The 23,938-nt window shown below is 32.0% G+C and overlaps 2 protein-coding genes across 3 annotated transcripts; one reads left to right on the forward strand and one right to left on the reverse strand.

The window, feature by feature from the left end:
* The first annotated feature begins 9,494 nt into the window (after window positions 1-9,494).
* On the forward strand, window positions 9,495-17,779 carry LOC100802427 ((-)-germacrene D synthase). Of its 2 annotated transcripts, none has more exons than XM_041007267.1 (7): window positions 9,495-9,704; window positions 11,744-12,026; window positions 12,799-13,174; window positions 13,284-13,505; window positions 13,589-13,727; window positions 16,739-16,984; window positions 17,403-17,779. In XM_041007267.1, exons 1-7 carry the CDS (start codon window positions 9,570-9,572, stop codon window positions 17,703-17,705), a joined length of 1,704 nt encoding a protein of 567 aa, XP_040863201.1. In that variant the 5' UTR covers window positions 9,495-9,569; the 3' UTR covers window positions 17,706-17,779. The 2 variants fall into 2 exon arrangements, with proteins under 2 accessions (XP_040863201.1, XP_040863202.1); XM_041007268.1 differs by having other exon boundaries at window positions 17,412-17,779.
* Window positions 17,780-21,817: 4,038 nt separating this feature from the next.
* LOC102660366 (uncharacterized) lies at window positions 21,818-22,904 on the reverse strand. Its single transcript, XM_006593076.1, has 6 exons — window positions 22,741-22,904; window positions 22,564-22,668; window positions 22,401-22,470; window positions 22,206-22,301; window positions 22,063-22,126; window positions 21,818-21,822 (listed from the first exon to the last, which is right to left on the reverse strand). Exons 1-6 carry the CDS (start codon window positions 22,902-22,904, stop codon window positions 21,818-21,820), a joined length of 504 nt encoding a protein of 167 aa, XP_006593139.1.
* Between the last annotated feature and the right edge of the window lie 1,034 nt (window positions 22,905-23,938).

Genomic DNA, 23,938 nt, shown 5'->3' on the forward strand with positions numbered 1-23,938 from the left:
ATATAGGTGCTACATACCAGAGATTGATGGACTAGATTTTCTATCCCTTGTTGTGCTTAAGTGCAACCTAGTGCTTGCTTAAGCATCATAGGTCCCTAGAATCACATTTTTTGCTATATGGTTCCTCTAATGAATCACAATCCAACTCCAACTCAAATATTTTATTTCAAAACATGAACATCGAATTAAATCACCAATAATGAGCTAAAAATAGTGATTCAACACATCAATAATAAGATTAAAGTTAGTTTAAAACTTCCCTTACCTTTATAGAACCAAAAAAGAGCTTTGTTAAGAAGGAGGAGAAAATGATGAACTTTGGTTCTAAGGGAGGCATTTTCCTCCACTCCAACAACAAGTCCATCTCAACAACATGACCCTAAACCCAAAAACAACCACAAACAAAATCAAAACCCAAAAAACCCAATTTTTTCATAAGCTCCCAAGGATGCTATATGAGAAAATGAAAAAATGGAAGAAAGGGAAGAAGAAGAAAGGTCCTTACCATACTAGGAACAACCCAAATAACAACATGGAGAAGAAAAATGAGTTTCCTTTTGCACAAGGAAGACAAAAACCAAAGCTCCCAAGAGAAGGATTCTCTTGGAGAAAAGAGTAGAGAATGAAATTTTGATTTGGATTTCAGATTGATAAAGGGTTTGTAAGGGTTTTGATAACTGCTAAATATGAGCTATTTTTTATAATAAAAATATATTGACAATATATTTAAAAATATTTATTTAACAGTTATTTTTTACTTAAATTTTAGGAATTGATATTTTTCTTATTTATGTTATGGCTTGTAGATATGAAAAAGAGGGATTAAAAACGAAAAAGATCTAGAAAATATAAAAAATATGAATAAGGAAGATTTTTGACATCAGATCCAAGTCCACTCCAACAACTATAAAAAAAGAGTCAAGCCAAGGAGAAAAGGGACCACCCCGGAGACTTAGAGCTCTTTAATGAATACATCCTAAGCCTGAGTATCTTTAGTAGAGGAAATCTTTCTTTTTATGTGCTTTTTCCATCCTTTCTTTTCCATCAGTTTCTAAACCCCTTTTCAAGTGTAAGACCTCTTATGTCTATGAGAGGCTAAACCCTTAGTTAGGGTCTGACAGACCTAAAAAGCCAAAAGATGTATTGTACACTTCATATTTATCAATGCAAATATGTGTTTTCTTTCCTATTATCCTTTCTTATTTTAATTTCATGTATCATTCATCATTGCATCATCTTTAGGGGTTAGGTACTCGACAGAGGATAATCCTTAATAGAAATACAATGAAGGTCTTACATGCATCAGTTTTAGGGATTAGTCGCTTGACAGAGGATAATTTCTAATAGAACTAAAAGAAGGGGTATCTTAATAAAATTATTGCTAGACATAGAGTGATTGCATTATGTCGATGCATCAAAGCAAACATCTAGAATTAGAACTTCATGTATTTTTATCTATTGAGTCTTTGCAAAGGCATTTGGGAGATAGATAGGTAAAATAGGCTTGTCATCATGAGACATCAAGGGCAAGTATTCTAACATATGTGGGTAGCAAGAAATTCACCAAATTGATAGAGAAAAATCTAAAATAATACATCTTAGGCAAATAAGGCAGGCTAAGTCCCAACATTATCACATCCTGAATTTATCTTTCTTTATCTTCATCTTAATCTTTTATTTTTCATATCTTATCCTTTTTTTTATCTTTTATTTTATCTTTATCTTATCTCCTATCTTTCTTTATCTATTATTTTAAATTCCTCATCTCTTGCTTGTAAATTGGGTTTGCATCAATCTAAGTACAAACAAAGTCCTTGTGGATTCGACACTCGAACTTCTGAGTACTTTACTGCTTGAGACAAATTTGATGCACTTGCCAACAAGTTAACAGGTTTTATGACTCTAACTTCTTTCTCTTCATTAAGCTCACCACCCCATTTTCATGACCAAGGCCCCATCCACTTAGGCCACTCTAAAACTCATCAAAATACACATACAACATGACACATACATAAGCATAGGCATAAACATAACAAACCATCATCTCGTAATTAATTAATTAATCACAACACTTAAGTTTAATTTAATTACTCTTGCAATCTAATTAAAATCACTTAATTAGGCATTACAAAAAAAACAATGTTATAATACTCCCCAACAAGAAAAATTGTGTCCTCGAAATTTGATCGTTAAGGAAATATTGTAAGCACTATCCGAGCACACAACTTCTTTGTCTTTCAGAGGTTTTGATCTTTCCTTCGTGATCTTTCATTTGGTCAAGTTGTCCCCTTTCATCAAGTGATTCACCCAAATTCCTGAACCTTAATCCTTTCCAGATAGAATGTCTTTAACCAATTTTCTATCTTGCTAGTACTATGTAAATTTTTGCATAAAATCATGATCTTTACCACAAATCTCTTTCTTTTCCAGAACATGAATCAAACAACTTCATGAAGATGAAAACTCATATTGTCATAAAGCATGCAAATCAATTTTTCAAAAGATAGCTTTCAAAACACAAAAGGGTGAACTTAAACTTTCGACAAGTTTAAAATATAAACCACATTTTGATGAACAAGTTGAACCACAAGAACATGGTCGAGTACATCAACAATCGACAAGAAACAAGCAACCACCTAGATATGAAACCGGTGGACACAAATGACATTAATTGCTTGTCCTTGTTAATTATGTCCTATTATTTTGTTGTTAGTTTGTCCTTATTGATTGAATGATCAGTAAATAATGCATTAATTGATTGAACACTGCATTTTTTCATGTGAATTGCTTGAATATTTATTTCTTCGAGACGATTTGATCCCATGTTGCATGTATCGAGATGATGTGACTACATAATGCTTTCTAAAAGACGATTTAACTACACACTAATTTTTTCGAATACCACAAACCAAACATAATAAATTAAGATTCAATCTAAACCATTTATATTGTCGGTGTCATCTCAGTCGTTGATATGTGTCACATGAAACTAGTAGATCATCTAATATATATAACAGTAAGGGATTAAATGCAACTCAACACATTTGCTTAAAATATGGACAATGTATTCGCTTTTGTGTATTGCAATGGTAAAATGATTCCAACAGATGAAGGGATAGTGTTTAAATTCCTTACTGATCCAAAAGTCATCACAATAATTAAGGACATGTCGCTTGCTGCCTTAAGGAAAACAATTTTTTACGCCAACAAAGGCTATAGAATTTTAATAAATGTGTTTTTACCATCAACCAAACTACGTAGTTGATGGTTGTGTGCATAAAAAGGATAAGAAAACTGAGTGGAATACATTGCAATTGAAACAATAAAACCAATCGATTTTGAAATAGAAAGCTACCATTGAGAGAAAACACAATCTTAAGTGGACAACAAGTTTAAACACCAAAACCTTTACAACACTATTTTGTGTAAATAAGGTTAAAAGAAACATCTTCCTTCTTAAATAAGAAACGACTTTAGACAACATCAAATAATTGAAACACGTTTACTCTGGATGCAATGTCTTCCAAGGTTATTTTGATGATACCAAAGAATCAAGAGTCAAGCAAAATCAAGATTCAAGAATAATCAAGATCAAGATTCAAGACTCAAGATTCAAGAAACAAGGGAAGACTCAATCAAGATAAGTACTAAAAAAGTTTTCCAAAACATTGAGTAGCATAAGAAGTTTTCACAAAATCATTACCAAAGAGTTTTTACTCTCTGGTAATCGATTACTAGAAGGTAGTAATCATTTAACAGTGTTTTAAAACGTTAGATTTCAAATTTCAACAGTTTTAAATCATTTTAAACTTGTGTAATCGATTACACAATACTTATAATCGATTACCAGAGCTTTTAAACATTTTGATTTTCAAAATTTAAAATGAGGAGTCAAATTTGTTGATGTGTAATCGATTACACCTTAACGGTAATCGATTACCAGTGACTGATTTCGAAAAATAAATTTCCAAAAGTCACAATTCTTCAAGTGACTTGTTTCTGAAGATTTTTTCAAGAGTCACAATTTTTAAAGTGACTAGTTTTAAAGAAATTGCCAAGAGTCACAAGCTTTGACTTGAGTCATCAAGAGATTATAAATATGTGACCATGGCATGTATTTAAAATAATCTATCTTCAATCAATCTTTCAAATATCTTTCAACTCTTTCTACAGAATTTTCTGATTCATTTTCTCTTCATCTTTCTAAAAGTTTTTGTTCAAAACTTTCTCTTTCAAGAAAAGTTCTTTGATCAAAAACTTGTGCTATTCATCTTTTTCATTCTCTTCTCCCTTTGCCAAAAGAACAGAAGGACTAACCGCCTGAATTCTTTTGTGCCTCTCTTCTCCCTTTGCCAAAAGACAGAAGGACTAACTACATGAATTCTTTTGTGTCTCTCTTCTCCTTTACAAAAGATTCAAAGAACTAACCGCCTGAGAATTCTTTTGATTCTTCCCTTCCCCTTAAGCAAAAGATTTCAAAGGACTAACTGCCTGAGATATCTTTTGTTTCCCCTTTACAAAGATTCAAAGGATTAACCGCCTGAGAATTCTTTGTCCCAACACATTGGAGGGTAGATCCTTTGTGGTACAAGTAGAGGGTACATCTACTTGGGGATTGTTATACTGAGAACAAGAGCGGGTACATCTCTTGTGGATCAGTTCAAGTGGAGGGTACATTCACTTGGTTTTTCAAAGAGAACAAGGGAGGGTACATCCCTTGTGGATCTTTGGCTTGTAAAGGATTTTACAAGATTGAAAAGAAATCTCAAGAATCGCAGGTTGCTTGGGGACTGGATGTAGGCACGGTTTGTGGCCGAACCAGTATAAATCTTGTGTTTGTCTTCTTCTTCCCTACATTCTTTAATTTCCGCTGTGTACTTTTAATTATCGCTTTTACTTTTGGTTAATTTTCTATTTTTGTTCTTTACTTTGTTAACTTAGTAGTAAAAACCTAATTGAATCTAGTAACATTAAGAATGATAGATTTTTAATTAGTCAAGACATGCTCATAATTAATTCAACCCCCCGTTCTTAATTATTCCGAGGCCACTTGATCCAACATTTACATGAGGAGACACAACAACATATATAGAAAAGAGAATTATAAATCCATAGCCTTTGTAAAGCCACTTAGCAAAGCTGTAAAACACCATCTTCATATGAAAAGAAAACCATTTTCAAACTACATTAAACATGTTAAAACATTGAAGAAAACAAAAAGATCAAAATAACACAAATATCATAACAACATCAAAGGTTATATATATAAAAAATCTCATTAAGCACACTATACTGGCCTAAGGATTACTAGCCTCAACATATTATATCTGAGATAAGTTCTCAGTATAGGGAATCTTGGCCTCACTCAAGTCTTTATCTATATCCACCCATCTGATTGATATGTCATAGGCTCGAGGGTTCTAACATGAAGAACTACGACAACCCATATCTTGCTATGATCCTCTAACAATATGAACTGATTAGGGGTCATAATGAGATCATGCAAGCATGCTTATCGGCTATAATTATTCTCTTTTGGAATAATCATACTCAACGCACAACAAAAGCCATACTAGTGACCTCTTTATAGAATCAACTAAATATGATCCAACAACCAACAATCATTCTCTCATGAAAATGATTTTCTCAACACACAACAAAGAAGACTAAGGACCTATTTTTCAATAAGTTTATCATACAACGTCGCCACCCACCTTCAGTGCCCAAACAAGATTTTGAGGTGATCAACCTCACAATCGCATTGTAACCACTTCTAGTGGACCAAACAACATAAACAAAAGATTTTCTAACTCATAGTGAGAGATCTAACACACAAAAGGGACCCTCAAAACTTCATACTTGATTCTTGGAATGGTTCTCATAACAAAAGAAAAAACTAAAGCTACACAATAAAAGACACAACAGACAAGGAGCCATCGCTGGTGTACAAGAGATGTGACACAAACAAGGAGTAACTCCGACAGACTTCCAACAGAAAGGGTACATGAATGAATCAAATACACACCCTAATAAGAGGGATCCAAAAGTTGTATAGATATTAGACTATGTAGTTGGGGATGACTTAAAATGAATTAATTGGTATTACCTATAAAAACAAGATGCATACACTTTTTGACAATCCATCACTTATCGAGATGCTACACTATAGTTAAAAACAAGACACACCCTAATAAGAACTCCATAAATAAGTGTGCTTAACTTAAAGCAATTTTGGGAAAGGTATCCTTGATAACTGCTAAATATTTTTTGTGATAATAAAAATATAATGAAAATATCCTTAAAAATGACTAATTAGTAGTTATTCATGCTTAATTGTTAAGAGCTGATGTTGTTCCTATTCATGGCTTGCAGATATAAAAAAGAGGGACTAAAAGCCTAAAAGTTAAAGAAAATAAGCAGAAAATTGAATAAGGCCCAGCCCGTAGCACGCTCAGTTCGAAGACAAGCATTGGCGCTAAGCGCGAATTCAAGCACCCGCGCTAAGCAAGCAGAACGCGCTAAGCGCGAATACATGCATTCGTGCTAAGCAAGAAGAGCATGCTAAGCGACACGCAGGCCCAAGTCCACTCCAGCAGCTACAAAAATAGAGTCAAACCAAGGAGAAAAGACACCGAGTCTCAGAGCACTCTAATACAAACCCAAAGCCTCAGAACTCTCCCTTGAGGAATTCTTTCTTCTCTCTCATCATTTTTTAATCCCTTCTTCCATCCCTTCTCCTCCACCAATTCTTATATCCCTTTTTCAGTGTAAGGCCCCTTATGACTATGAGAGGCTAAACCCTTAGTTAGGGTCTAATAGGCCTAAAAAGACAAGAGATGTATCATATACTTCATATTTATCAATGCAACAAGTGTTTTCTATCTTATTATCCTTTCTTACTTTTAATTTCTTGCATCATTCATCCTTTCATTATTTTGGGGGTTAGGTGCTCAACAGAGGGTAATCCTTAATAAAAATACAAGGAAGGTCTTGCATGTATTTGTTTTAGGAATTAGTCGCTCGACAAAGGGTAATTTCTAATAGAACTAAAAGGAAGGAATATCTTAATAAAATCATTGCTAAACATAAAGTGATTAAACATCTAGAATTAGAACTTCATGCATTTTATCTGTTGAATTTTCGCAAAGAAATTTGGAAGATAGATAGGTAAAATAGGCTTGTTATCTTGAGACATTAGGGGCAAGCTTAAGTAATCTAATAGATGTGGGTAGGATAAATTCACCTGATTGATAAAGAAAAATAAAAAATAATACATCTTAGGCAACACAAGGCATGTTAGGTCCTAACATTTTTATTTTATTGAATTCCCTATTAATTATGTTGTTTCCTATTAATTTCTTTGTCTTCTAATATTTGTTATTATTTACTATTCTTGCTACTTATCCTTTATCTCATTTTATCTCTTTCCTTATAAATTGAAAATTATACAACACAAGAACAAAATAAAGTTCCTATGTAAATCGACACTCGGACTTTCAAATTTTTACTACATGAACATTTGATATACTTGTTAAACGGTTAAGAGTCCTTCTAAAAACTTTTTCTAAAAATCGTGTGAATGAGAATAAAGGACAATAAAAAGTTGTGTTGATTTATAAAAATAGTTAATTAATGATCCTGAAATTAATCGAGATGCTACACTATTGTATTATCATGTACCTCCTATCCATGATCTAATATTGCATGAATATGTCCTCATTCACTCTCTGGTTGTCATATAATAATAATAATAATAATAATAATAATAATAATAATAATTATTATTATTATTATTATTATTATTATTATTATTATAATTATAATTATTATTATTACTATTATTATTATTATTATTATTATAAGTTTATATATTATAAATATAATATTATACAATAAATAATTATAAAAAATAAAATATAAATATAAATTATAAATAATATAAATATAAATAATAATAAATATTTCTACTCTATTAATTTATCTTCTTTTTTTTTTTACTCACAAAACAACTTTAATTGAAATATTTTTTCTATTTTTACTATATTTCTCTTTAACCAAACAATCTCAATTTCATCATATTTCTCATCTGTTTCTTTTCTTTTCTTATCTATCTACTTCTCCTTCCTCTACTTCTTCTCTTCCTATCAAACAAAACTTAAATGAGTTTTCCAAACGTGTGACCAAGAGTAAACATTGTGAGGTGAAAGCTCATCACTCAATTAAGCATGTTATGAAATCTTCGTTGTAGACCACAACCGAATTACGCATCAAAATGTCAGGCTACATTAAGTTGTGGACGAGAGGAAAAGGAAAAAGAACAATGAAAAGACCTTGTACCTAGAGCTGGTAAGAAAATGGTGTCATTATCTGTATGCAAATGCGATAGCTAAATAGTTGGGGAAATCGAGCAGTTTGAAGGAGGTTTAACCTCGTACCTAAAGTAAGAAGATTTGGATTCTAATAAATTATTGGGCAACGTATATAGATGGCTCGACTAATATAAATTTGTCTGAGGTAGAATGGATATTAACGTTCAATTTAATTTTACTTATATTTTGTTTTAATTTAAACAAACTTAATATTGATATGTTGTGACGCATTGTTTTAGACAAAAAAAAATGTTTTTAACTAATTTAAATTCGAAAAGCATTTTTAAAAACATATAAGTAGTCACAGACTATCATCTTTAATTTTATTGAAAATAATATAATATATATGAGAAATGCTAGTAATTATCCACTCTTTAACAATTTTGTTTGGGTAAGTGATATTTTGGACTATGAAGGTGTAAATATGTAACAATTTAATTTTTGAAAGAATTTTTTTATTTGATTGTGAAATGTGTAAAAAATATAATAATTTTGTCCTAGAGTTGAGTTTGTGTAAACATTTTGCCTTTAAGTTATGATCTTAAAAATGATAGATCAATATGACATTATGCTCTCAATTAAGATGATTACTTTTATGAGATGGTTTTTGGCTAATTAATCTAATTAACAAGGCTAGTTGTTCGTTAGTTAAATGGTTTATAGTTTGCATAGGTTAATTTTTAATCTTATCTATAAAAGTAAAATTATTCATTTGCATATGTATAAAGGGTTTAGGTGAAATTGATAACATAAAGATTTCAAAAGAACATAAAAGTGTGATATTCACTATCGAGTCCTGCAAAAGAAAAAACGGACACATATAATTTAAGCACGTTATGGAATATTGTGGTCCACGGCAAAACAAAATTAGGCATCAAAATGCTTTGCTCTCCATTGTGGAGAGCGAGGAAAGGGGAAGAAAAACAAAGAAAAGGAAAGCCGTTGTTTTGTAGATCACAAGTGTCACTATAAGAAAATATTTTTAAGATAAATTTAAAATAAAACCATAATATTTCAATAAATTATTTTTATTAAATACGTCATTTTAAAATTCGCTAGCCTGCTCAATGACCGTTATATCCTCTCTTCGGTTTCCTATAAATTTACTGCTAAATCTGCATGAACTTTTGAAAGATAAGCTGTTAAGGTAAACCAACCAAATCAGCATCCCTTATCCTCAAATTACTTAGAAAGCAATTCATGACTAACGTATCCTCGTCACTTCCGATTGTTGCCCAGGATGCAAAAGCCCCCTCATACTTCATTCGGAACACTGCAAATTTTTCTCCTTCCGTTTGGGGCGATTATTTCCTTTACTATGTTCCTAGTTCCGTGGTAGGTGCATATCCCCTCCCCCTTGTCTAATCTTATATTTGATTAGATTTAAATATGTCTACTTAAAGATATGTAACTTGTTAATACACTTATGCTTAAAAAATAAGTATCTGTATAGGATCTGCTAATGTACACGCCGGGACGGAACCACATGGTAAGGCACAGGGCAGTCCCCCCCCCCGTCATCGTTCGAATATTACAATATATGTTCAAAACCTGTTGGAGTAAAAACATTAAGTAACGTGTCTAGTTCTTTTACTTGGTGCTTCTTTTGCTTTGATTTCATTTTGTAGATTTTATTTGTATTAATAATTAATAGTTTTATACATTAGGCAGATAGAATATACGCTGATTGCTATAGTTGTTTTTTTGTCATTAATTGCTCAAATATATTAATTATGTCTATAACTATTTCCTTTTACGTCAATTGCTTTTGATCATTTAATTTATTTGGCAGAGTCTCAATTATATTAATTGCTTTTAAATAGGTTTTCTCATTATATGTTTGGTTATAAAAAATATATTTTATAAATAAATTCATTTGTATAAGAAAAGTTCATTTAAACTATGGATTATCGGTGATTCAAGTATTAAGACTATGTTGGACAAGATATTTTGGTTAATTTTTAACTATTTTTACTAGTTGAAAAGTTTGTTTGACTGTCGGTAAATAATTTTTTTTAGTAGTTTCAAACGTTTTTTAAATTGCTACTTGAAACACTAGTTTTTAACTTCTAATTTTTTATAATTTCTTTATTTTTTTTTATATATTTATCAAATTTCCTTATTACCATTTTTAAATAAATCAAGATTTGTTTTTGTCATTTTGCATTTTTTTAACTAATTTAACAATTAGTTTTACAGGATACTTATCATTTAGGAAGTTAGTTTTTCAGTTTCTAGCTAGTAGTTTTAGTTTTCCTAACTTTTGAGCTTCTAGTTAGTTTTTCAACTAACTTTTCAGTTAATTTTATCAAACATAACCTATTTCTAGTTCCATTTGTACACTTGTTCTTTAATATGAGTGCATTAACAAATTATAACTAGAAATTATTTTAAAATAAACCAATAATATTGCACTCATACAAAAAAATAAGTGTGAGTATGTTGAAAAATTCCTATATATATATATAAAACGTTTATTTTGGTAGTATACTAAGTTTATATGTTTTTTTTTATTAGTGAATATTAGAATGTTAATTTTTCTCAACAGAGGAGATTGAGCATGAGATCTTTCTCCTCTTTCCTTCTCGCTTGACCATCCAATCCACCTTATATCTCCCTATAAGTTTATATGTTAAATCAAGTGAAGTATGAACATGTGAACCATATGAAAGTTGCATAAAATAAATAGAAGTACTACAAACATACTCAAACACACTAATTTTTAATTGGTCAAAATTGATTGAAAATTAAAAATATAAGGAGAGATGAGAATAATTCAATATGATGTGAGACTCATATATAAATTTTATCATTTTCAATAAATTTCTATCAATAAAAGTGTGTTCAAAATAGTATGTCAAAGACTTCCTAACATTTCTCTAAAATAAATAATAATAAGTGAATCTGCCTAATATATATCATCTCCATTAAAGGAATGCGTCCTAGTAACACATTTTTTAAAATACTTTTTCTACTACATTTTTAACCTACGTTTAAAATTTATGGAAAATCAAAATCATGAGTAGAGTTTATTAAATATTTTAATCATTGATTGAAATTTATGAAAAACTTAAGTTATAAATAGGGTTAATTAAACTTGAAGTGTGACTCACATAATTTTGTGATTCTAAATATATTTTAACTAATAAGAAAGAATTAAAAATATGTTAAAAATGTATCTATTGTTAGTATTCCAAAAAAAAAAAAAAAGATTAGAAACCTTGTTGCCTAACTAGTATTCATCAATTGATGCATATAATTAAATGGTCCTTCTTTTTACTTTATGGTTTTAAAGTTTTGATATATTGAGTTGACCATTGACTTTTGTCAACATTAGTGCAATATTTCATATGCTCAATTTTTCATAAACCCAGGAAGATGATAGTCACATCAAACAAGCTCAACTAACAAAAGAGGAAGTGAGGAAGATGCTTATTGCTCCTATTGATAACAATTTCTATTTTAAATTAGAATTTATTGACTCAGTCCAACGCTTGGGTGTTTCCTACCATTTTGAACATGAAATTGATGGAGCATTGCACCAAATTTACAACATTTCAACAAAGGACAATAATATCATAACTCACGATGATGATCTTTGTCATGTGGCTTTACTCTTTCGGTTGCTTAGGCAACAAGGTTATCACATTTCATCAAGTAAGTAACAGTCCACCCAATCTACATTTCAACATAACAATAACACATCGTAACTCACCATGATTATATTAAATTTCTCATTCACTACTTCGGTACTAGGGACATTGCATTACACCAAGAATGATATTTAGCTGCCTAGGAATATACTTGAGTCAACTTTAGAGGAAAAATAAGCTCAAACAATTCAAGAATGATTGTAGCTAGAACTTGAACTATTGATAATGTAGTGGTTTCAGGAAGCACAAACCAGTGGAGTATAGTAATGAGATTTTTACCTTAACAAAGAACAATTTCAAATGTATATGCAAGGGAAAGAAAAATACATAAACAACTATAGCATATATAAATATTTTAAATAGTAATGATATGGAGCATGTTAGCGCAACCAAGATAGATCATTGGCAGGTTGAGAATAACATTGACAAAGTTTGCCTTTGCTTTATTTTGTTTGGGGTAAAAAATAAGAATCATAGACTAATTATCTTAAATAAATTTCCCAAAATACATATACTTTGGAATAGGTCGGCTCAAATCTCTTAGATTTGAAATTTCCCTAACATCCTAAGATCTAATTTGACATAAGGCTTTTGTCTCTTTCAAACTAAATTCAAAAGAGTTTTTCACCTTCTGGATTGGGTTGATTGGGTTTATAAGGTGATTCAAACCTATTTATAGAAATTGTTTGATTTTAAATATGCATTGAAGTCATTTGTGTGATAACATCCACACATATATATTGGAATTAACACATATATGTTTATTAATTTAACAGATGTATTTTACAAATTCAAAGACCAAACTAGAAACTTTAGTGAAAAAGCAGCCAATGATATACAAGGAATGTTGAGCTTGTACGAAGCTGCTGAACTAAGAATGCATGGAGAGGATATACTTGAAGAAGCACATAATTTCGCTCTTGTTCAGTTAACTAAGTCTCTAACTACCCAATTAAGTCCTTCTATGATTGCACAAGTCAAGCATAGCTTAAGACGATCACTTCGAAAGGGATTGCCTAGGCTGGAGGCCACATATTATATGTCTTTCTACGAAGAAGATTCTTCACATGATGAAAAATTGCTAACATTTGCAAAACTAGATTTTAATATGTTGCAGGAGTTACATCAGAAAGAAGTTAACAATGTGACCAGGTAATATCTTTCTCAAAAGTTAAATATGATCTTTAATTTCATTAAACAAATAAATGAATCCAAGTCTAAGATCCTTTTTATAGGAATTAATATCGGATTTGGTGATCAGGTGGTGGATTAAGAATTTAAATGTCTCAACGAAATTGCCATTTGTACGAGATAGGATTGCAGAATGTTACTTTTGGATTTTGGGAATATACTTTGAGCCACAATATTCTCTTGCTAGAAGGATAACAACGAAAGTAATTGCTCTATGTTCTGTCATTGATGACATGTATGATGCCTATGGAACCATTGACGAACTTGAGCTTTTCACCAATGCAATTGAGAGGTTAGACACATCAAAATGACATAAATTATATCTTTAGTCTATTTCTTTAAATATATCAAACTCAAATTTCCAATGACTACCAGGTGGGATATTTGTTGCTTGGATGATCTCCCAGAATACATGAAAGTATGTTATATAGAAATTTTGAATGTTTATGAAGAAATAGAGGAAGAGATGAGAAAACAAGGAAAAGTATATTGCATCAAGTATGCTAAGAAAGAGGTATGATTAATTTTATTTTCATTTTTGCAATAGCTACATACAATTTTTCTTATCATTTTTTTATTGACAGTTACAAATTAATTAAGCAAAGTGAATTTCAATACCATTTGCCTTTTTCTTTGCTTCTTAATTTTGAATTTAAATCTTTAAATTGTATTTTTTTTTTATTTTCTAGTTAATGGTTTTGAAGTGTGGGAAGACATTAGAATATGGATGTTTTTCTGTGTATACTTTTTCTTAGCAACAGCCAAACTTTATTGAAGGAAAGGTCAACCACAAGCAGTGATTGGTCCCCTCAAACAAACAAAACTTACAAAACAGTGCGGTCCACAAAATGGACAAAATAAAACACCATTATTAGTAACAAATTACAAAGGGAAGCTTTTCCATCCTTTATGCTCGGACAAATTTTATCCTCTGATATTAGTCCGCAAGCATATTGTTGGGTTGTGAAACCAATAAAATAAAAAGTACTAAAAATCCCTTTTTTCCTTGTTCTAAGCCATTTCCATGAATTGATTTTGGCCATCTCCACCATGTTTGTTACGTGTACTTGCTACTAACGAAAGATCATAGCATTTCTACCTAACCATATTGACAGCATCACAACAAACCATATAAGTTGCCATCCCTGAACATCAATAACAACATTGATTCTCTAAATTGTAGCAAGTGAACCTGCATATCATTGCTTAATGTTGAAATCATGCCCAACCAATCCAACCATGTCCTCTATAAAGATAAATATCACAAGTAAAGAAGTTGAATTGTGATTTTTTACAAATTTTAAAAACTTTTTTCCAAAGCAACATTATCGTTTGAAGATAAATATGTAAGAAAACATATATCAAATTTTTGCAAAACATTCATACGATGATTTCAGGACTAGCAAGACAAACAAAAATTTTCAAAGACAAAAATCAAATTTAAATCCTAAGTCAGTTTAAAACATAGACGGGAAACTAAACAAGATAAAACACAAGAAATTATACTCGTTCATCTCAACCACCGAGGCTAGATCTAGTTCTTGGCAAAACCACAAAGTTTCACTAACTTCAACAAGTTACAAGTATTTATCACTACCACTTCTAGCTTCTTAACTCAAGCTCTACACCAAACTTATTACAACAAGTATTCTTTGTCCTACCAAGCCACTGCTGACTCTAACACAAATCATAAGATTTGTGTATTTGATTGCATGATGACTAACACTCAATTGTCTTACAGACGAATAGACAATCTTAGCATACAATGTTTTCTCTCAATATAATCAAATTATTTTGAGAGCAATTTTGAACTTTACAAGAATTTACACATAGATCTCTTACAAAAAGAATTTGAAGTGATTGTGGTATTTATAAGCCTTCTTCAACAAGAATTTACACATAGATCTCGTCAATGGTTTCTTTTTGGAAATCTTCTCTATGGTGTAGAGCATAGATTTGTCACAACATCACAATTCTGAGGTTCACTTTCACTCTTCTTTAATTACGTCACAACTTCAATGTCACCAACTTTGGTAGATCTGTGATTGTTACAGTGTGCAAATTTGAATTTCTCATGGCTTATGATTTTGTTGATTCTCTGGATAGTTTATTTTTCATTAATTATTTTTGTTTACGAAGAGAGGATAAAGGGAGAAGAAGTGAATGAAGAAGAAGAGGAGGGAGGTTATATTTTGTGGCAGTTTTTAACCACAAATATTTTTATCTGATTAACGACGTTAGTTTTAGATTGACAATAAGACTATTTTGAATCAAAATAAAAATGATAAAAAAATTAAGATGGACTTTTTAAAAGATAAAAGAGCAAATTGAAGAAAAAATAGGACAATAGACTAAATTAGGTCATTTGACAAAAAAATTTCTCCTCCATTTCCATTCCCAAACCCATTCTCCCTCTTTCCTGCTACCTAGATCCCCAATAGTCGCCTCTTGGTCTATGGTTACACTACACACCTTGCAAACCACTCCTTAATAACCCCTCCATTCACCCATGGATCTAACCAAAAGCGTGTATTTCTACCCTTCCTAACAACCTTCTCCAACGACTCTTTAAACCAATTAACACAACCCCGTCGTTGTTCCTTTTCTACACCCCATACCTTTTCCCACCACCACGACCATTTCCTATCTGTCCATTGTAACTCACCATATATACCTACTAACGCCTTAGATCACATACTTTCCTTCTTGACCAGCATATGCCATCTCCATGTTCCTAACAAGGCTAAATTTAGAGCCTTCAAATATGTAATACCTAACCCCCTATCACTCTTACTCTTAAACATTTGATCCCATCTCACCCAATGTATCTTTCTACAATCGAAATTCCCCTCCCCCCAAATAATTTTATTTTTAAAAATAGAGATTCAATGAGAGAGATTATACCTATCAAAAGAAAGATAATAGACCGATATAACTTGCAAAACAGACTTTAAAAGAACCACACGTCCCCACCATAGACAAGAACTTGCTAGACCAGGTTAAAAACCTCTTGCGAATCACGTTTACCATTGAGCTCCTTTTTTTATGTATACCAAAAGGTGTATATAATTTTTTTATATTATTATTATAGGAATTCTAACGAATAATATATAATAACAAAACCTCATAAGAGATTTTCATTTACTACAATTATTAATATTGTCATTGGCAAAACATGCTTTGACAATAAATCGAACATGACTCTCTATTCGAGCTACTGAATGAACATTGGACAATGCATATTTTGTCAATTGCATCAATTATACCATTTAGGATTTCAAAAAATACATATCCTTTCATAAGATATTTTTTCTCATTTGAAAAAAAAAATGAAAAATTTATGTTTGTCTGCTAAAAAATTGTTATTATGACTGGAACTTAAAGCTTTTAATCTAAATATTAATTTTCATTTATTCAGAAGCCTATTATATATTTGAGATACATGTGTGTGGAAGAATTTTTTTTATAACCAATCATAAGTATGGAACATGTTTCTCAATATTATATAATTGTACTTAATTCTAGATGAAAAGATTAATCAAGGCTCACATGGCTGAGGCAAGATGGCTTCATTGCAATCATACTCCGTCAATAGAGGAGTACATGCAAGTTAGAAATGTATCAAGTGGTTACTCTATGGTGATCACCATATGTTTTGTTGGCATGAAAGATACAACAGAGGAGGTCCTTATATGGGCAACAAGTGATCCAATAATTATTGGGGCTGCTTCAATTATTTGTAGGCTTATGGATGACATTGTTGGAAATGAGGTAAATACATTATTTTCCTTTTCAAAATGTTTTATAACGTTAGATTAATTTTTCATTAATTTCACTAAAAAGAGAATAGGTTAAAGAGATTAGGTTAATGTTTTTTAAGGGACTCTTGTAAACTAAACCTAATTATATAAAAAAGAAGCTATTGACAAGAAGTAACAATAACATTGCTCTTATCCAAATATTTGAGCTATTAGGTTGCATATGACCACTTATACAAAAGAAACTTGAGTTTAAAACATGAATGAAAAACACATTTAATTTACCTTATGTTAAAAAGATCTAGTCATCCCATAACTTTTAAAGAGTTAGGAGAGGAAGACATTTAATTTACCTTATAATTTTGGTAATACCAACTTTTACTTTAACGGTTAAACATTGGTTTCTTTAGTATTAATTTTTTTCCCCAAAGTTTGAGCAGGAAAGAAGACACGTTGCATCAAGCATTGAAAGCTATATGAAGCAACATAACACCTCAAGGCAAGATGCCATTAATAAACTACTTGAGATGGTTAAGAGTGCTTGGAAGGACATCAATGAGGCATGCCTTAATCCTACTGAAGTGCCAATGAATTTTCTTTTGCGTGTTGTCAACCTTGTGCGCATGATTGACGTGCTTTACAAAGATGAAGATAATTATACAAATGCAGGAGGGTTAATGAAGGATTACATCAAAACTTTATTAGTTAATAAGATGTCTGCCCGTATAAGCTAGAAGCTTAGTTATTTTATTATTGATCTGTTTCTTTAATTTATGTAATATAACATGGTAATTTCTCTTTAGCTTAATTTGGTGTGTATACCTTAATTTTATTAATGTGTTTTCTAAAATTAGGCCTCTTATATAATTAATAAATTAAAATAGGGAAACGAATATACAACCACACCTTGAACTTTTAACTTTTAGCAAATAGATACCCTTAACTTATAGGGTTGGCCTAGTGGTCATTTCTCTTTAGCTTAATTTTGTGTATATAGCTTAGTTTTATTAATGTGTTTCTAAAATTAGGCCACTTATACAATTAAATTAATAAAGAAAAAAGAATATACAATCACCTTGATCAGTCAACTTTTAGCAAATTGACACCCTTAACCCATAAGGTTGGTGCAATGACGTAAGGTTCATTGCATTCAGATATGAAAAATGATTTATTTAGTACGAGAATTTATATTCGATTTTTTGTGTGTAAAATTTTCTTAGACCAACAACAACAACACACCGCAAATAGAATTAATATTTGACGCAGTAAATTTGGAGGAAACATGTGTGATTTCTGGCTCAGAAATAAAAAAAACTTATCATTGTTTAAATAAAAGTTTCTGTTAACTTTCTATTAAATAGTTAACAAAATTAATATATACCAATAATTTAAATTGAATGTCAACCCTTCAACCAAGTTATCTATTCACATATACATCCATTGTAACTTAATGAAAAATAAGCGGAAAACCCCCTAAAAATTGTGTTTTGTGAACATTTTACTTTGAGTGCATTTCACGTTGTTCTATGAGTGCATACTTGAATTTGATGGATGATGACATGGCACTGCTTTCATGTCGTGTACTTGGAGACCAATGCAAAATGTTGCTGAAATTTCGTCAAATTTAACAAAATATATGAAATCTTTACATATGAATCTACTATAAAAAATGTCTTCTTAAATGGGATAGAGCCACACCTTTAATGAAAAAGTGAGGTTTTCATGCATGTGGGATAACTTAATGAAGTGTCACAACAAACGGGAAACATGGATCGAAGTTGGATGAAAGCATGACGCATCAATGACGAGTATGAGAATGGGGTTGAAAAATTGCTACAATTTACTAAACATAATGCACAAAGTATGGGTGAAAAAGTTTTCTATCCATGTATTAAATGTGGGAACGAGAGACACCACTTAGTAAATGACATAAGATCACATCTTATATGTCATGAGATCATTTCGAATTACACAAAATGGACATGGCATGGGGAATTGTGAGACATACCAATATTCTATCGCACTGAGGCGGTTGATGAAGACATCAAAGATCATATAGAAGAAATGATTCGCGATCTTGGGCAAGACTATTTTCAGCAAGCATGTGCACCATTGTATGACAAAATAGAAAGTGATTCAAAGAAGCCATTGTATTCGGGTTGCACAACTTTCACAAGGTTGTCAACGATGTTAGCTTTTGTCAACATTAAGGCAAGATTTGTGTGGAGTCACAAAAGCTTCACTGAATTGCTTGTGCTATTGAAGAAGATGCTTCCTGAAGAAAACACATTGCCGAAAAATCACTATGAGGTGAAGAAGATTTTATGTCCTATGGGAATGGAATACCAAAAAATCCATGCATGCCTTAATGATTTCATATTGTACAAAAATAAGTTTGCAGAAATGTGTAAGCGCCACACATGTGGGGTACCACGGTACAAACTGAAGGATGATGAATGCAGTAATGATGCAACCACAAACAATAGTCGTCCAACAGATGTGTGCTGGTATCTTCCAATAATATGAAGGTTTAAGAGATTGTTTGATAATGGACATGATGCAAAAAATCTTACATGTCATGAAGATGACAGAAAAAGTGATGGATTGCTTTGACATCTGGCCGATTCTCTGCTATGGAAACAATTGATTGTTTGTATCCATATTTTGGGGACGAGCCAAGAAACCCAAGGCTTGGCCTTGCTTTGTATGATGATAGTGGGTCCAAGGAAGCCAGGGAATGATATTGATGTATATCTCACTCCGTTGATTGAAGACTTAAGAAAATTATGGGAAGACAGGGTTGATGTATGGGATGGGAATCGCCAGCACACTTTCAAGTTACGTGTAATGGTGTTTTATATCATTAATGACTTTCCAGCATATGAAAATTTATAGTGTCAAAGGTCATTACATGTGTCCTATATGTGAGAAAAAGACGAGTTTCATCCAACTCAAACACGGAAAGAAGACAGTATATGCTAGGCACCAAAGATTTCCCAAACCTTATCACCGGTATCAGTGATGTGCCATTATTTTCTCCTATTTCTTAACCCTTTTTGCACCATTTTAAGTACTGATTATTCTTAATTGTCAAATTAATTAGGCAGTTTTATTATTTGGGCCCATTCAGCTAATTTGATGTTTTTAATCTAATTTCAGGAATTAATGAAGCATTGGGCTTGAATCTAGAATTGGCCTTAGGCTTGAATCCAGAATTGAGCTTGGACTTGAAGAGGGCAGGCTATTTTATTCTACAAAATTAGATCTTATCTTATCTAGATATTATTTAGATTTGATCTCATCTAGATATTATTTCATCTAGATCTTATCTTATCTTATCTAGATTTGAATTTAATTTATTTATGGGCTTGGATTTAAAACAGATTTGTAAGCTTTGGAGCTGGAAAACTATATAACAGCACCAAGGTTCTAGTTTAGGCCCTCTCCTCTCTCTTCTCCCTCTCTTTTCTCTCTCTCCTATTTTCGTTTTTTTTTGTTTTAGGCTTTTCTTTGAGACATTACTTCGTTTTGCAATTCCAGTAGCAATAAAATTTCGTTCTTCAATTTATAAGTTCGTTCTCTATTGATTAATGGAAGGCTAAGTCTCCAGCGTTGTTTTTTCTTGAAGATCAAGCACAGTTCTCTTTGAGGTTCTATTATTACAGTTAAATTCTGTTCAGTTTTTCCTCTTCACTAATTACTCTGAATTTGTTGCTTTTAATTCATGCATGCTTTGTGCTTGATTAATTGTCTCTGCGCTTAATTTATGTTCATGCTTAATGATCGTTTATGAGTAATTGGTGTATGTGATGCTTAATCACATAATGAATGCCTTATGTTGAATTTCGCTTAGTAATTTAATTTAGGGTTGGATTAAGTGGTTAAACTGATAAAGGATAAATTCTCGCAACCTAGGATAAGAGACTTGCTTGTGAATCAAGGGGAAGCAACGTATTTTAATTATGATATTTTCTAATTCAATTTTACTCGCTGTTTAATTTATAAAAGGCAAACACCCCCCCCCCCCCCCCCGCAATTTGTTACTATTTCCTACTATCTATTATGAACATTTGGTTTATCATTGCTCGTTGGGAAACGACCTAGGATCACTTCCTAGTTACTACATTTTAATGTTTATTTGATTCGGGTACGGCCTCAATCAATCAGCGATTGAAGAAAGCTTTTAATGGAAGCTAGGAGAATGAAAGTGCACCAAAACCATTAGCTGGAAATGAAGTTTATGATCGAGTAAAGGACATCATAACTATCTTTGGGAAGACCCAAAAGAAGTCATCATTTGAGACGAACATATGGAAGAAAAGGTCAATATTCTTTTATCTTCCATACTGGTCTGATCTACATATGCATCATTGTCTAGATGTAATGCATGTCAAGAAAAATGTTTGTCATAGATGGTCTCAAATGTTGTCAAGACCTGGTTGACATGGGAATATGAGAGTAGTTGCATCCGATATCACAAGGTCGACGAATATATCTATCCCCAACATTTCACACAATGTCTATAATAGAGAAGAGGAATTTTTGTCAACATATGTGGAGTCTAAAAGTCCTACAAGGATACTTTTCAAATATCAAGATCCTTGTATCCCTCAATGATCTTAAGTTGGTTGGCTTGAATAACTGATGTTATATAATAAGAATTACACAAAAAAAGTATCTATGTTCGTATCAGCGTTGACAGTTAACATCGGTTTTTGTAGAAAACCGATGTTGACTTCCAAACAAAAACCGATGTTAACATTGTTAGTTAACTTCCAAACAAAAACCGATGTTGTTATTAGGAATTTTTTTTAATACACTGTCTGTTTTTTAATAAACACAAAAATTAACCTGCAAATTTGAAACCAGACCACATAGCACAACATATATCATTTGCATTCTGTTTTGAAACAGTTTTTAGCAGAAAAATTTCATGACAAATTTATTAATAACTACGAATAAAGAATATTCAATGTTAAAAGGAAACATTAATTGTAAAAAATGTAAAGCAAGCTAGTAAACTAATTAAGTAAACTAAAATTACAAAGTTGCCTAACATCCTAAGTTTCATTTCTAACTTTGAGATAATACTTTGCCCACAGGATGCAAAGCGCCTTAATATCTCTGATTCCAATGGTCTAACATCATTAAAATACTGCATGATAAAATAAAACATAAGTTAATAATATAATACCAATCATAACAAAATCAATTTTTTTTAAATAAACAATTACCATTTCCCAATTATTCTTGAAACTTCCTAAGATTATAGTTGACATCCAGTGCATCACGTAATAGCCACACTCAGTGCTTCCTTTTTGTCTATTACACTAAATACATAATGAAATTTAGATATTCAACATTAACTACAAATTAGTGTACACAGACATAAAATATATATAAGTAGAAACATTGTTTAAATCACTTACTTTAACAATAATCCACCTAGCACCAACCTTGGATTTAGGTTGTGGAGTATCGTCAAGTCCTTTCAAAGCACTGTTGAATACAAACATGGATGCTTATTGTACAATTAAAATATTGATGTTCCTAACTAATGCTAATGCAAATGTATTGAAAAACAACACTGACCTGTTAATTATTCCTTTCAGGTAGTTGTCTGGCCTATTATGCAAGGAACAAAACCAGACGATAAGATTTTCCTTAGGCAAAATGACGACCATTTGCCAATGTGCACTGTAGTGGAGACCAATATAGGTTATTGTAGTATTATACATTATTTAAATTCATTTGTTCAGTTTAACTTACCCATTCAGGTAGACTCCTAGGTAGACATCCCGTTTTGAATTCTGCATCCAGTTCTTCATGTAACTTTCTGATTCAAATTGTGATTGCCCAGATCTCTGGACGGACTGTGGGTCGAGGAATCCATACACATCGGAATTCCCCGCTCTCACACTTGTCTCAGTCATATGCTTATTATTGTTAAGACAAAGTAAATTCTGTATGAATTTAAAATAATAACTTAGGTAATTAACAATAATCTAAATTGACTTATAGAAGCCACAACTAAATAATAGAGATGCTGAGACATTGACCACCGTGTGCTATTTCAAATAGATCTTCATGCTTTATGTATAAGGGGAAGTCTTCATTAAACACCCCGGACACGGTAGCATCCCACATAACCTGCAATGACTTCAAAAAAAGTTGTGGGATGGTCAATGTCATCAGATATAGGGGATCATCAACCTCATGATCCGGCCTATCTGCAGATTTTGCTGGTCCCACAGCTTCCTGTTTATCCAACATAGTTAATTAACATAATTTAATTACAGTTAACAATTCAATTGAAAAAAGAACCATTTAATGACACTAAAATACCTGTTCTGATAAACGCTTGACGAGATGTGTCGGGCAAGCAAGGAAGGTGTTAAGTTCCTGCTCCACTAACTTAACCTCTTCAGTGGGTACAAGAATGGGAGCATCTGCATCTTTAACCTCCTCAACACCGACCTTCACTTGATCATGCAACAAAGGGATGTTGTGAACGGTTGTCGATCCCTCATAAACTTTTCCTAGGGCAACTAGGCGGGGAGGATTTTCTTTGATGTATAACCCGCATTTGTCTGAGTCACCCGTGTCTGGATCATTCCCTGAGGGATCAACACAACTCTCCTTTGTGCTGACACGAGCAGCTGAAGGACCAACCTCAGGCTCCGAAGGCAGTGTAAGTTCCTGTGATTGCATTTGTGATTGAAACTGGGACTACATCTGGCTGAAGGATAACATCAGCTGTCGAGTAACTTTTTCTGTGATCGACTCCTCCAGCTGGTCCCTTATTTGTTGAGTCAGCTGCTCTAGGTCTTCGGGAGCCATGGAGGAAGAAGTGCGGGAGGTCCTTGGAGCCAGTTCAAAGTATTGCTTGATCGTCACACTAGCTCCAACAGCACGCACACGACTGGGGTATTCTGGTTGCCCAATGACAGTAGTCAATACATCCTGA

The sequence above is a fragment of the Glycine max genome, chromosome 12, assembly GCF_000004515.6.
Source record: "Glycine max cultivar Williams 82 chromosome 12, Glycine_max_v4.0, whole genome shotgun sequence".
Lineage (NCBI taxonomy): Eukaryota > Viridiplantae > Streptophyta > Magnoliopsida > Fabales > Fabaceae > Glycine > Glycine max.